The 15,971-nt window shown below is 33.0% G+C and overlaps 3 protein-coding genes across 3 annotated transcripts in view; 1 reads left to right on the forward strand and 2 right to left on the reverse strand.

Moving 5' to 3' along the window:
* LOC111700697 (GTP-binding protein 1) overlaps positions 1-16 on the reverse strand; it is a 48,023-nt gene extending 48,007 nt beyond the window's left edge. Inside the window, exon 1 of the mRNA XM_023471701.1 lies at positions 3-16. The gene's annotated coding sequence lies outside the window, so the exon portion shown is untranslated. The remainder of the gene's footprint in view (positions 1-2) is intronic.
* Positions 17-668: 652 nt separating this feature from the next.
* On the forward strand, positions 669-6,115 carry LOC111700703 (probable NADH dehydrogenase [ubiquinone] 1 alpha subcomplex subunit 12). Its single transcript, XM_023471711.1, has 5 exons — positions 669-814; positions 1,819-1,895; positions 4,314-4,422; positions 4,999-5,055; positions 5,986-6,115. Exons 1-5 carry the CDS (start codon positions 698-700, stop codon positions 6,049-6,051), a joined length of 426 nt encoding a protein of 141 aa, XP_023327479.1. The 5' UTR covers positions 669-697; the 3' UTR covers positions 6,052-6,115.
* Positions 6,116-12,031: 5,916 nt separating this feature from the next.
* Positions 12,032-13,337, reverse strand: LOC111700713 (NADP-dependent alcohol dehydrogenase C 1). The gene has a single exon (XM_023471723.1). It carries the CDS (start codon positions 13,207-13,209, stop codon positions 12,130-12,132), a length of 1,080 nt encoding a protein of 359 aa, XP_023327491.1. The 5' UTR covers positions 13,210-13,337; the 3' UTR covers positions 12,032-12,129.
* Between the last annotated feature and the right edge of the window lie 2,634 nt (positions 13,338-15,971).

Genomic DNA, 15,971 nt, shown 5'->3' on the forward strand with positions numbered 1-15,971 from the left:
ACTGTAGAAGTGATTACATTTATAGAGTGGCATGTTTAATTCACAACGGTAGCTGCAAAAGATTTTTTAAATTAAAAATTATCTTTTTGAATTTTAATTATTTTCAATTTTAGTTTCTCTTAAAAGTGATTGCGAATTTCTCTTTTAGAAAAAATGGAGAAAATTGGCAGAATTAAACACTTCCTAAGTCTTAAAACTGACGTCATTTTCCACATTATTAATCAGACAATGTTCTAAAGGGTACTGTTGTGAATCAGACATGGAAGATCGCTATAAAATGCCATTTTAAATCATTATTGTTTTAGCAACAAAAAAAAACAACACTAAACTTTGTCAGCTTAAAGAATGTATTTCATTTTTTCAGTCTAGTTGAAAATGTCAAATTTCGTTAGCAAATTAGAAATTTTGAATTTTGTCAGCATTAAAGAAATATTAAATATTGTCAGCAAAATAGAAATGTTAAATTTTGTCAGCATAAATGAAAATTTTAAATTGTATTAGCATTTAGCATTAAAGAAATATTAAATTTTGTCAGCCAAATAGAAATGTTAAATTTCAGTCAGCATGAAAAAATGTTGATTTTTGTCACTATAAAAGAAAATGTTAAATTGTATCAGCATTGAAGAAACGGTGTAAAGTTTTGTCAGCACAAAAGACCAAGTTTAATTTTGTTAGTTTAAAACTCTATTTCAGAAAAATGTCTCTCGGCGCATTTTTTGGTCTGGACAAACTGCAGAAGTTGGCGCGTATGGTTAAAAATCATGGAGGCGTTAAGGCATCTTTATATCATCTTTACTTAACAGATGATCTCAAGGTATAACATTAATTAAAAAATTTAGATTTTCCAGAATATGATAATCTTATGAGGAAAAAATGTAATAATGGAAATAATTACAAAATAATTAAGTTAATATCAATATTGATTTGATGTTGACAAGATTAATATAAGGAGGTGTAAGAATGAATATTCTTCAACAAGTGTAATAATTTCCATTCTTTAATGTTCCGAGCGTGTATGAATACACATTTTTTCACGCTCTGGCCATGTAATAATTTCCATTCTTACACGGTCTGAGCGTTAAAGAATGAAAATTCTGCACCTACAGTGTAAGAATAAGCATTCTTAAACGCTAGGAAGCGAACAATATTAAAATTGTTCCTCCTGAACCGTGTAATAATGGGAATTATTACAATATAGGTTTACTACTAAGGAACCGAAAATATTTATTCCTCACTTACCCCTAAAAATCAAAAAATTACTTTTGTATTTAGTTTTTACATTGAAAAGAATGTACTACAGTGAGAACCAAAAAACTGTTAAATAGAAAGACAACATTAAAGCAAATCTGATTTGTATTTGCTTTAGTAAGGCATCTCTAAAACTCTGATTAATTGATTGATAGATTGCTTGATTGATTGATTTCTGCTACAAAGCAAATATCTAGTTTTACTATGTAGTTTTTTCACAATTGTGTTTCTTGCATATTAGTCTTAAAGTCGACTTCCTATCCTAGAGTTTTCTGGTTCTTACTGAAACATTTTTTTCCAATAATTAGTCCCTAGTTGCCTTCCTTCCTTGTTTTGGTACTTAAACTTAACAACAACAATTTGTTTTTCCGAAAATCCTTTATTTTTGCCAGTAAAGCGGTAAAAAAGACATTGATAACATTTTTAAAGAAATTTTAAAGAAATACTTTTTTCCTTTAATTTTTACAATTTTTACATTTTTTCTTTAAATTGTGTCCAGATTATACAATAACTATTGTATAACAGTTCTTTTTAAAGAAAATATAAACCCCTGAAAAATTTTTTTCGTAGGAGGGAAAGCTGGTTGGGGAGGACGCCGCCGGAAATAAATATTTCCAGAATGATCAATATTTTTATGGACGCAACAGGTAATCTTTAATCGTAAACACTTCAATTGTGCAATGTAAACAGACCCATTTCACTGAATATAAGGTTTAATAAGTCGCAAGTAAAACTAATTGCTTTGTAAAAACATATACTTTAATTATTGGTTTAAAAACGTCTTCGTATTCCACAGTTTTCTGGTTCTCACTGTATTAAAGTATTATCTAAAAATGTATATATTTTTATGTATTTTTTAAGGTTACAATCAGGTCTTATGATCAATTTAATTTTGATGCGGATCCGGGTCCTAAAAAAATGGATCCAGGGTATTTCCATAAAATCTACTGAATTTTTTTAACTAAGCAGAGTTTTCAAATTTTTTGTCTCTATTTTTTTCGTTTATTTTTATGCTAAACCTTGATGAACCATCCAGAAATCAGGAAATTTTAATTATCTCTTTTTTATTAGTTCAGATTTGGGGGTTGAGAGTAAATTTTTTTTCGTCAGTTTTTTGTTGATATTTTGCCCCTTGGATCCGGATCCGTCGATCCGCATTTTGCGGATCCGGATTCGGATCCAGGGAAGCTAAAATCTTGCGGATCCAACGGATCTGGTTCCGGATCCTAAGTGGCTTTAGAAAAAACGATTTTAGATAGAGATGTGAACCTTGGGGTAGGTGGCCTTTTAGGATCGTATAGCGGTAGAAGTCTACATCTTTGTTTCTGCTCCTTCAAAAGTTCCCAATCTTTGTACTTCTGCTCCTTTAAAAGTTCCCAATCTTGTGTTTCTGCTCCTTCAAAAGTTCTCAATCTTTGTGTTTCTGCTCCTTCAAAAGTTCCCAATCTTTGTGTTTCTGCTCCTTCAAAAGTTACCAATCTTTGTGTTTCTGTTCCTTCAAAAGTTCTCAATCTTTGTGTTTCTGCTCCTTCAAAAGTTCCCAATCTTTGTGTTTCTGCTCCTTCAAAAGTTCTCAATCTTTGTGTTTTTGCTCCTTCAAAAGTTCTCAATCTTTGTGTTTCTGTTCCTTCTAAAGTTCTCAATCTTCGTGTTTCTGGTCCTTCAAAAGTTGTTATCTTAGTTTCCTATAAAAATGTTCCGATCTTTGTTCACATTTATTAAAATTTACATATTTTAGTTCCAGTGCATTTATCAGTCATGCTTGTTTCCGTTCCTTCAAAAGTTTCCATATGTGTTTTCTTTTGCTTAAAAGTTTTCTTTTTTGTTTCCGTCTCTTAAAGGGACTGTAAAGGAAAAATGAAAGGGGGTATAGACTGAAAGCTAATCACTTTAGCTCTTGATCGCGACCCATGAAAGTTTTATCTGATGTTCCTGTCTCGAGAAATTGAGATAAAACTGTGTTAAAATTATACGAAAGTTCATATATGTAAAATTGAGAAAATCTTAAACTTAAATCACGTGACCAGAACTATCACCAATGGCAGAGCAGTATACTGGTCACGTGTATCCGCCTGTATAACGTGACCACTTCACTGCACTGCCATTGGTGGAATTTCTGGTCAAGCAATACGGACGTATACATAATATTATGAATTAAATCTATAAAAAAATAGAAATAACAAATATAAAATTAGAATTGGAGTAAACCTAAGTTACAATTAGCTTTCTCTGGGATATCATCGTTTTCAGATTGGTGGCATATTTGCTGAATTTTATCTTTTTAAACCCACTACTTTTATACAAAATTGTATATATATTAATTTTCGTATAAATTTGACAAAGTTATAAATCAGTTTCTCGAGATAGGAACATCAGATATAAATTTCATGGGTCGCGATCGAGAGCTAAAGTGATTAGCTTTCAGCCTATACCCCCTTTCATTTTTCCTTTACGGTCCCTTTAAAAAGTTTCCATGTGTGTTTTTGTTCGTTAAAAAGTTTTCTTTTTTGTTTCCGTTCATTCCCAATTTTCCATTTTTTCTAACAAAAATTCTTTTTTATTCATGAGTTGCCATCTTTGTTCTCTTCCTTCCGGTTCAGTTCATTCATTAAGTTGATTCTATTCTTTAAAAATGTTACCATGCTTGTTTTTGTTCCTTCAAAAGTTTCCATCTTTTTTTCTATTCTTCAAAAGTTTCCATCTCTGTTTCAGTTTATTAAAAGTTTACAAGGATGTAATGCAAGGAAAGTTATTTCAGAGGTGTACACATCTTTTGTACTGCAGTGTACTGTCTCTGGGCGGTAATGTAAACAAAACACGGATGGCCTGACATGGGATCCATCTTCCACATAAAAAATCAATGAAATATTCTAGTCATAGGAAACTATTATGTGAATTATCAAAATTATAAAAATTTAATGCTTTTAAACTCCTCGGATACTAAACGAACACTGATGCATCTATACTTGTTTACAAATTCCGCCCAAAGAGAACTGGTTTCATGTGTACGGAGAGTATACGCAACTGCAATTAACTTTCCTTGTATTACACCCTTTGTTGTTTAGGTGGGTTATTTACAACCCTAAGCACAATGTTGATTATGATGGAAGCATGGTCCCTGCTGAATGGTTTGGTTGGCTACATTACAAAACTGATAAAACACCAATTGAGCAGGTCAATTAATTATTTTATTTTCCGAAATAGAAATATTTTTTAATTCATAGGGCCAGGGGTTTTTAACTTAACCTTCTCCCTCCAAACATTTTTTTAACAAAAAGCTTTTTAACGCTACAAAAAAGTGAACTATATAATTTTTTTGTTTATTTTTACCCCGGTATGTTATTTTTATCTCGAGATCATTAGGGAAAATATAAGATATAATATTTTTCAATAATTTCTAAAATATGAAAAAGAGATATTTTTCGGTTTCTACTTGTTTCAGATTATTTTGTTATATTTGAAAATTGATATTTTCAATTGGAATTTCTCTGAAAAGTGACTTGTGAATTTTTGCTGTGGAAACAATGGAGGTGTAATTATTAGAATTAAACACTTTTTAATCTAGAAAACTGAGGATAACTTCGTCATTATTGATCAGATAAGGGTTTTAAGAGTACCGTATGTAACGGACATGACTTTTAACGACAGAATATTTAGGATTTTCAACATGAAATCTGCCACACCTCTAAATTTATCAGATTTTTTCTAGACTTTGAATTACAATGTTTTAACTCCATGTTGTTTTTTTAGCCACCAGTTAAGTACGATTGGATGGCCAAGCACTCAGTCAATACATCTGGAACCAAGGTACAATACAGTCAATACATCTGGAACCAAGGTACAATACAGTCAATACATCTGGAACCAAGGTACAATACAGTCAATACATCTGGAACCAAGGTACAATACAGTCAATACATCTGGAACCAAGGTACAATACAGTCAATACATCTGGAACCAAGGTACAATACAGTCAATACATCTGTAACCAAGGTAGAATATCGAAATCGGAATTCTTCCGCCCCATTCCTTCAGAAATAGGGCAAACTCCCATGGTATGAGATGAGGGTGCCGGATTGACCGGGTTTAAGAATCAATCCTGACCGAGACCATTACTTCCGTAGGCGGTCATGGGATCATTTCCTGGTTCCCCCCCTTCCCCTCCAGGGGGAAGGATGAGCTTTCATTGGGTTTTGGAAAAAAAGAAGAAGAAAAAGGGTGATGGAAAGGGGAAAAGGAAAAGGGAAAAGGGAAAAGGGAAAAGGGAAAAGGGAAAAGGGAAAAGGGAAAAGGGAAAAGGGAAAAAGGAAAAAGGAAAAAGGGAACGGAAAAAGGAAGAAAAAAATGGGAAGAGGGAAGGGGGAAGGGAAAAGGGGAAGAGGGAAGGGGGAAGGGAAAAGGAGAAGAGGGAAGGGAAAAGGGAATGGGAAAATGGGAAGATGAAAGGAAAAAAAGGGGAAAGGGGAAGGGAAAAGGAGCAAAAGGGAAGAGAACCACAAAAAAATTGAAAAAAACAGTATCAGAAATGCTTAAAAAAACTCAAGGGGGACCTAGAAGTTGACCTTTTTAGGAGACCGAAACGCTCCATTAAATTATTAAAATCCAAAAATTTTCTTTGCAACTGGGGCTCTGCGGCCCCTGCCCCCCCCCCCCCCCCGCAGCAGCAAACTTCTTCGAAAAAACTATTACCTTAAACTGTGAACAAATTAACGAGTAAAAATATCTTTTATATTTCAGGACGCCTACATGCCCTACACGACCACCAAGCCTAAGATCCAGTCCTGGGTGCCTCCCAAAAACTAGATAGATAGATATTGAGTAGTCAAAATGAAAAAATATGAATATAATAAATTAAGAATAAAAAGATTATTGTTTTGTATTATAAAGGCCAGCAAGCATTAAAAGATATCACTATTTCTAATTGATAACAAATAAGTGCATGACTTATCTGTTGTTAAACAACAAGTGGGCTTTTGCCTTTTTGTGTGATTCATACATTTTCTTAGAAGGGACAATTCACATTTTAGAGACAAAGACGACTTATCATACAGTGGCAGGCGATTATATAATGACGATTTCAATTTTTGATTTTATCAAGCTTTTAAACAGCATGGTACACATAATTACTTGTACACTTTAAATTATAAAAAAGCTTGTAAACAAATAAAAAGTCGTCTTCATTGTATTAATATAATCGCCTACCACTGTAGATAAGGTTTTTTCCAATTTATCTTTCTCGATAAATGACGTTTTATAGTTTTATTAGGATTTTATTACGATATTGTCGATCAAAAAACCCCTGAGCTGGAAACTTTTGAATCGGATCTCCTAATCTGATAATCCAATGTGAACACTCTTAAATTCCTGCTTAATCAGCTATTTTTGGATAGTTTTACCAGATTCCGACCAACTAGAAATCTCTAATTAAATGGCGCGCAAAATTTCAAATTTCCCGGCTTCTCATTGGCTGGTTAGAATTCTATTCTAATACTGCATATTCGTTGAATTTGATAAACTTCTGAATTCGATAATCCGATCTCTTAATCTGAATATCCAATGTGGACACTCGGAATTTCAAATTTCCCGACTTCTGATTGGCTGTACAGATTGGTTGACTTTAATAAACTTTTCTTGATTCTATCTAAAGATTAAATTAATCTTAAGATTAATTAAGAGAGGAGATAAAGCATTGTTTTCAATATCCACAATTTTATAGTTTTATTAAGGATGAACTTTGAAATAAGAAGGAGGTATTGCATCTATGACATTTTGCAATATCTCAATAAATAATGGTGTTAGCCGGTCCTACTTATGCATGTACTGCAGGCTGTCCCAATAAACATGGGAATTGAGACACCACTTGAAAGTTTTTCTTAAAGTGGTCTTTCTTGTACCTTAAAATTGACAAAGGTATTAGATATTAAGACAATTTTGATTTATTAAATAAATTTAATTTTGTACAAATTTTGCAATATCTCAGAAAGTTTTGAAGATGCCGTGGTAGGCAATTATAGCAATAAACCAAAGACCATTTTTTTAAAAATTTTAATTAATTCAAAAAATTTTTGAATTACAAGTTTACAAGCAATGAAAGAGAAGCTTTTAAATTTAATTGACAGCTTCTCTCTTTTTCGATGTTTTTGTGTATCCATGCTGTTTAAAAACTTTATATAAATCAAAATTAAAATCAAAGGTCGCCTAAGACATTTTATTGATAACATCGCCTACCACCGTACAAAAATGGTTCACCTCATTTTGAACATCTCTCGACCAGGCGTTTTCGATATTAGATGTTTGAATACTGGCATAATTGTGTTCATGATGAAGATTTAGGCTTGTTTTCTGTTTTCAGTTAAATCCTTTGATTTCCCTGAAAAAGATCATCTAATGGCAGAAATTAAATTAAACCTCCAGAACGGTTTACAGGGTTACCAATACCTGCAAAGTTTTTACGAAGAATAAAAACTATGCAAATTTTACCGCTCATAAATTAGAGTTACTCGACAAAGAATAAAATTGTAAAGGCGACTTAAAACTCTTAAATAATGAAGCCTTTAAGTTTAAAGTACAGGGTGTCCCACGAAACATGACAGTTGGTGAATAGTTTTGAATGTCTTCTTCCACATATTGTATTAGATATTTATGACTTTTTGCAGTTTAATTCTTTAAAAAAATGTCAAACTCATATATATTCTACTGTGAAATCAATTTTACTATATTATAACTGTCAAATAAAAAATTTTATTAGTCTTTAGTATCAAACAACTTATCAAATTATGAAATAAGACATTATATACTATTTACCAACTGTCATGTTTCGTGGGACACCCTGTAAGTCTTCTGACTAACAAGTTTTTTAACTTTAATAATTTATTTTAATTAAATTTTACAATATTTTTAAATTTTAATATGATATCAGATGGAAACATTTTGAGACTTCTATATTTCTTGTTTTTAATCCTTTCTTCTTGATCTTCCATTCCTTGTCCATCCTTCAATCACACTATGGCTAATTTTGAAAATGAAAATAAATGAATTTTTTGGATGTTTTCTGCAGCTAGCCAAATTGCAGAGGTAGAACTATTTTTTGAAGCCCTGTATCTATATTCTATATATTGAGAGAGCAAGGTTACTCTTCCCCTTGTTTATATTTAAATTTTGCTTCAGTCATGATACAGTGTCGAGTCAGCTATTGCATTCCTAGCTTTTCTTGGAGGGGGAGAGGGGTGAGGGGGGCATTTTCCACATTTTCCAGTTTTTTTATCTCAAGTAGGACATAGAGGGGGGGATGGGACGTCTGCCATCCTGTGTATTCCCCTTCTAATTTTTCCTGTTCAAAGTTTTCTTCTTCTTTCTTGTTTATCTTGGTTTAAGCACCCATCTCTCCTGTCAATTTTTTTCCCACTTTTTTCTGTTCAATTTATTTTTTCTTCTTGCTTCTTGTTTGTTGTTTTTACATAAGGCCTTTCCAAATAGTTCTTTTAACATCGAGTTGTGGAGCAGGTAGGAGAGAGATAAGGAGGTTTGTAGGAAGAAGGGTATAGGGGATTTCTCCCTGTGTTCCTTCATTTTATACTGTTTCCCAGTTAGGGGAATTAAGGAATTTACCCATAACTGCACCCCATATGCAAAATGGGGAGTTGTGATCCCTGAAAGCTCTCTTGAGAGGTATCTTCCATGGTAGTCCAGTCCTCACATCTGGTCGAGTAAAAAACCGGTATCGTTGTGCATGGCTTGTATTCCCAGGAGGGGTTAAACTTCTCATAATGAAGAGGGAGATGACTGCTGAACCCGACAGGGTCTGTCCTCCTCCATCGGGTGTCAGAGCCAAGCGCTAGGGACGAAGTTTTGTTTTAATCTATGTACAATTCTTGCTTCCCCTGTAGGATACTAGATGCGTAACTAAACACAGCGCTTCCCCAGCTGCAATTCTGGGACTGCATAGTAGGTCCGTTCTGCTAGAGAGAAAGCAGGCAACTGTCTGACTAACAAGTAATAATAATCTTTTAATGGCTTATGAAGTGATTTGCCAGAGAAAGAGACAAGTCTACAGTTGCAGGGAATCATGAATATTGGAAAACAAACAGTTTTAATTCCGCACAGTCGTCTATAAAGTCTCATCTTAGTGGTAACCCTGTATGAGCATTACTTTATGTAAAATTTATCGTAACTTTCTTGCCATATCTTCGTTTATTTTCAGACAATTACTAAAAATTTTATTTCTACGAAAGTTCAGTTTGTTAGCTAGAGGTATCCCATGAATTTCCGTGAATTTAACCCTGTATTTAATGGCTGACTTTAAACCCAATTTTTTATGATAAATGTGTTTGTAGAAAGTGCATTGTAATTTGCACAGTTGCAAAACACTATCAATGAAAATATATATTCTCAATATTATTTTTGGCATTAAAATAAATTGTTCTATTCTACATTAATCATAGATTTTATAAATTACATCTTAAGAAATTCGGGAACCCCTTTTCTAAAGTCAAATTTTTTTTTCAAAAATCGAAATAAAAAATTATTATTATTATTTTTATCGCAGGGTTCATATTTTAGGTAAAAATTATCTAGATAAATACAACGAAATTAAAAAATTAATTTTGGGACATCGAAAAATTAAATCCGCGAAACAATTTTCTTTGTGAACAAGCATTAGAAATTTTATTTTATTCTGCTGACAAGAAAAAGGATGATAACAGTTTTCTGACAAATAATCAGTACAAATTTTACAATAAGAAAAATGTAAATTTATTTTAAAATAGTTAAGTTGTTGATAATATAGTTCATACTTTGATGGAGGTTTTGTTCACTTAAAATGTTTTATTAAATTATTGAAATATATGGTGCAGACTTTTACTGAATAATTTACCCAGATTTCTTGTTCCACTCTTTATATTTCTCAATATGCATTCATGAACATGTTTAATAGAACAAAAAAAAACATTTTAAAAAAATGGCTTCGCGTTTTTTTCCAATGTACAAATAAAATATTTGTATTTTGTAAACAAATCTTAATAATTTTAATTTTTAGCTTAAAGCATGAACCATGCAAAAAAATTATGTTCATAAATCAAGGCTTATATTGCATTTTTTTTACTCGCCCTACTTTTCTATTTTTGTTGACAAGAAAATCAAATCAAATTTTTTAAAATGATTAAAAGTTCTTTATTAAACTAAAATTATTCTTAATTTGAATGTGGATGTGAGTAAATTGTTTTTCATAATTAGGCAGATTTACAGGTGTTTCTTAAAGGAGTAGATATTAGTATTATTCAAAAGAGCTCCTTGTTTAAATGTTATGTCATATAACTTTTAAGTTTATCTTGGAGAATTGTTGATAAAAAAATAGTGTGACAAACATTTTTTTGCAACTAAATAAATTAGCTCCCCTTCTGTGTACAAGAATCGTTACAAAATTGCAAGTCATGCTTGGAATTCCTATTGAAATCTTTACCCTGTTGAAAATACCAACCAATTGATCTTTCTTAGAGATTCTAAGAGAGTAGGATTATAGCACACTCAACTAAACTTCCGGTGTGTACTGCAGTAACTTGCTGTATTCTGACCGAAGAAAAGGTGTGTTAATGATGTTCCAAATTCAAAATGTATTGTCTCTTATTCTAAATACTGACTATCAGAAAATGATGTCTCTTATTCTAAATACTGACTGTCAGAGAATGATGTTTCTTATTCTAAATACTGACTATCAGAAAATGATGTCTCTTATTCTAAATACTGACTATCAGAAAATGATGTCTCTTATTCTAAATACTGACTATCAGAAAATGATGCCTCTTATTCTAATCACTGATTATCAGAAAATGATATCTCTTATTCTAATCACTGATTATCAGAAAATGATATTTCTTATTCTAATCACTGACTATCAGAAAATGATATCTCTTATTCTAATCACTGACTATCAGAAAATGATGCCTCTTATTCTCCATAATGACTATCAGAAAATGGTGCCTCTCATTCTAAATACTGACTATCAGAAAATTATATCTCTTATTCTAAATACTGACTATCAGAGAATGATGATTCTTATTCTAAATACTGACTATCAGAGAATGATGATTCTTATTTTAAATACTGACTATCGGAGAATGATATCTCTTATTCTAAATACTGACTATCATAGAATGATGATTCTTATTCTAAATACTGACTATCAGAGAATGATATCTCTTATTCTAAATACTGACTATCATAAAATAATGTCTTTTATTCTAAATACTGACTATCAGAGAATTATATCTCCTATTCTAAATACTGACTATCATAAAATAATGATCATAAATGGGTTGTCCCTTATTCTAAATACTGACTATCAGAAAATGATGTCTCTTATTCTAAATACTGACTATCAGAGAATTATATCTCCTATTCTAAATACTGACTATCATAAAATAATGATCAAATGATGTCTCTTATTCTAAATACTGACTATCATGAAATAACGTCTCTTATTCTAAATACTGACTATCAGAAAATTATGTCTCTTATTCTAAATACTGACTATCATAAAATGGTGTCTCTTATTCTAAATACTGACTATCATGAAATGATGACTCTTATTCTAAATACTGACTATCATGAAATGATGTCTCTTATTCTAAATACTGACTATCATGAAATGATGTCTCTTATTCTTTTAATAATTTGAACTATAAGTAGACTCGGTATACCTGTGCATTATAAATTAGAAACAAGCAAAAATTAATGTTTAAAAGTTTATTATGAATAAAGTAATAAAAATGATTAAAGTTTTTTCAAGTAATGTGTTAATTTTTATCTTAAATTTAAACACAAACTTGAGAATAAGATTCTAAGATAAAAATAGTAAAGTACAGTAATAACATGAAATGGTCCAATTTAAAGGCTAGCTTTGATATCCAGAACGTAACGAACAATTTGATCGTTCTTTGTCTCCAGTGATTTGTAAACCTCTCCTATTTGATCAGCTTTCACCAGTTTGGTGGCAGGAATTATCCCATGCTTGGCACAGAAGTCCATGCAGTCCTGGGTCTCCGGCATTCCACCGATAACAGACCCAGAGAGGTTGATACGCTTCATGAGGAATGGAAACTGGTTGACGCTGTGGTTAGCAGTCACCAATCCAAGCTGAACTAGAGTTCCATCTTTCCTCAGCAGAGGGAGATAGTGGGAAAGCTCATGAGGAGCTGACACAGTGTTGAGGATCAAATCCAAAGAGTTCTCGCCTGAAGCCATACTGTCAGCATCCTTGGAGACAATGAAGTTGTCTGCTCCAATGGCCATTGCATCAGCTTTTTTATTTGGGCTTGTTGAAATTGCGGTGACTTTATTTCCCATTGCTTTGGCTAACCTCACTCCCATTTGACCAAGACCTCCAATGCCAATGATTCCAACGTTCATACCTCCAGGCAAAGCTTTCCAGTGAGCCAGTGGTGAATACATAGTGATACCTGAACAGAAAATGGGTCCGGCAGCTTCCATTGGATAATTGTCAGGGATTTTGACGATGTATCTCTTGTTAACAGTCATAGACTCGCAGTAGCCTCCGAAGGAGTATCCGGTGTTGGTCTTTAAACCTCCATGGACCAATGGGTAGTTGAATGCATTCGTGAAACCACCTTCACAGAAGTTCTCTTCTCCTTTCTCACACTGGGAGCATTTGTTACAGCTGTCAACAATACATCCAACGCCAACACGATCCCCAACTTTGATCCCGGTCACATTGGAGCCAACAGCGGTCACCACGCCGGCCAGCTCATGCCCGGGTACTATGGGATAGCTGGTGTTTCCCAACTCATTGTTGGCAAAATGAATGTCACTGTGACAGATTCCACAGTATTGCAGGTCAAAACTCACATCGTTATCTCCAGCCAGATTTCTCTGGATTTTAATCTTCTCAAATTCAGTCTCTTGGCTCTTCTTGCCCCAAGCATTTGTCTCATACATATCAGTAGACATGGTTTGTTTGCTAGGAGTGAACAGTCCGGTGTGTGTGAATGGTATGATGGCGAACTGAAGCCCCGCTTTGCTTTTCTAACCTCCAGGCCTCAGGTTTGGGGTTGAAAGAATACGTATGTTTGCTTGGGCCGGTGTATAGACTATAGAGTTCCTAGGGTACGCACAGCTCTCTTTCTGTTGTATTGCCAGACTAGTCGTTTATAACTTTACACACACCCCCAAGCCTCCAATATACCTTAGATCTCAATTGTAATTTTGCTCCAACTTTGAAAGGCGTTAATCAAGAAATTCTCAATGACTTGTACTCCGCATGCATTGTTAAAGTACTCGAACTTCGTAGAAACTTCCGTTTACAATAAAATAGGGATTGTCAATGTCTTGCTTCTGGATTTTACTAGATTTAAAACATCAGCGAAGATATTAACAATATATAGTATATAATAGAACAAGACATTCGTACATATATATATATGTTGCGTATAGCCGGCCAAATGGCTGGACCGATTGGGCTGAAATATTTCGTGAACACTCAGGGGTGGCGTTATAGGCTAAAAAAATTCGAAATTTTTTTTATTCCACGGGCAACGCCAGGCCCTTCAGCTAGTAGTATATACGTACCACAAATTGTATTCAGGGGGGGGGGGTTACAGCCTCCCCTCCCTGGATCTATAATTAGCAGTTTTTTTGACCCAATGGATGCTGTGCCTCCCCTCCTAGAATAAAAAATTAACCCCCTGTACAAATTCCCAAAAAGAGTGAGATTATAAAGACGACCTTAAACTTTTGAATATGATGATTCAAGGTTAGATTAAGACAACTTTGCCTTAAATATATTCGCCAAATGGCTTATTTATTAATTTGACAAAGTTAACAGTTACAGCTGGAACTTGAATACAAGAAAATAGATTTCGTACAGTTGTCTCTGAAGTCTCATCGTTTGTGTGAAACCCTGTAAGAAAGAAATGACATAAAGCCGTCTTTTTAAAGATCGCTTTTTTTATAACAAATCAAATGACTTTTGTATAAAATTTCTCAATGAGCTACAGGTGTATGTTACCAAAAATGAGACTTTAATGATGACCAAAACTCTTAAATTTAAAACTTAATGATTATTATAATTGGATTTGGTCTTCTATTTAGATTCTCATCTCTCTAGTAAATAGGCTTTAAATAATGGGTTACCCAACAATAATAAGACACTGTGCAGAAAAATTAAAATATCTGTATCCTTGTACAGTAATAACCAGAAAACTCTGGAATAGGAAGACGACTTTTAGGCTCAATTGATGCCTTTAAATAGTCCAATGAACATGATACGTAGTATCTTACCTAAACAATAATTTAACCAATTAATAGTAAAACTTTTTGCCTTGTAACAATTCAGCAAATACACTTGAGGATTGCTTTAATATCGTTTTTCTATTCCAGAGTTATCTGGCTATCACTGTTTTTATGACACCCTACAACAAATTGATTTCCAAATCATTTAATAGCCCATTTAAAGACCATGTTTCAGGCAAAATACTTAATTCAAACTTGAAACGTCATATTTTAAGAGTTACAAGTCTTCTTTATCTCATCCGTTAATTGTGGGTAACCCTGTATAAGAAGAATTCTAAATAGAAAGTTACGTTTACATGGCTGCATAAGAAAAATACCGTAAAATTAATGCACTGCAGTCGTCTCTGAGTCTTCAGTCATATGCATTGTGGGTTATTCAGTACAAATGTTATCAATTTAGAGGATAAATTTTATAACATAATTTTCAACAATGTAAAGTTTTGTTTTTTACACCCTAATATTTCCGAAGGCGTTGTTAATTTGGAGTCCATTTTGCTATCTAATAATTTTGTTTACTGGAAAAAAATTGTGCAATGTGCATACTCTCTGACAAAAATCGATCAGTATTTTGTAAGTTACTCAGTTTAAACTTAAGCTAGAAACTAACGCGTTGCAAGTATGAAATGTATATGTCAAGGGTTACAAAAACGTATAAGAGGTATAACCAAAGGCCAGGGCGGCATGCATATACAAATTTGATCAATAAATTTTAGAGTTGTCTAGATTTCAGTGCGTCACTTCTCCAATTAAAATAAGCTATCAGTCATCACTCATCAGTTCCTTTCTCTTGGATTAATTTATAACATTTTAAACTGTAAATACTTATTTGAGACCCCTGGCATACTGGTTGTACAAGAAGTTTATTAAGTGAACAACTACCGACAAGGAAAATAAAAATTAGGAAAAATACACAGCTCAAAGTTTTTACATATCGTTATTTATTTAAGCCATAACTAATGAACTTCAGTTTAATTTATGACAATGTGCAGTTATATATTGATATATATTGATTAATCTTTGTGTGACATTTACTAAACAATATATTATCTCTAAGATTTGAATTGGGTTGATCATACATAACATTTAGAAAATATAGACACAGTTTCTTCTGGTTACAGGGTGTCCTATGCTTTCAATAAATATGGGAATTGAGAGACGTCGGTGATTTCCGATAATTGATAAATGACATCAAGTGAATTAAAAAAATGTTGAATTTCGATGGAGACCCCCCTCCCACACTTTCATTGGAGACCCCCAGATTTTCATTGGAGACACGCAGATTTTCTTTGGAGACCCCTAATCTGGGGGTCTCCAATGAAAATATAGGAGTCTCACACGAAATTATGGGGTCTCCAATAAAAATCTGTGGGTCTCCAGTGGCGACTTCTTCCCAGACATTCCCAAAATATGGTCTGTCTATT

Source organism: Eurytemora carolleeae, unplaced genomic scaffold (assembly GCF_000591075.1).
Source record: "Eurytemora carolleeae unplaced genomic scaffold, Eaff_2.0 scaffold421, whole genome shotgun sequence".
In the NCBI taxonomy this organism is placed as follows: domain Eukaryota; kingdom Metazoa; phylum Arthropoda; class Copepoda; order Calanoida; family Temoridae; genus Eurytemora; species Eurytemora carolleeae.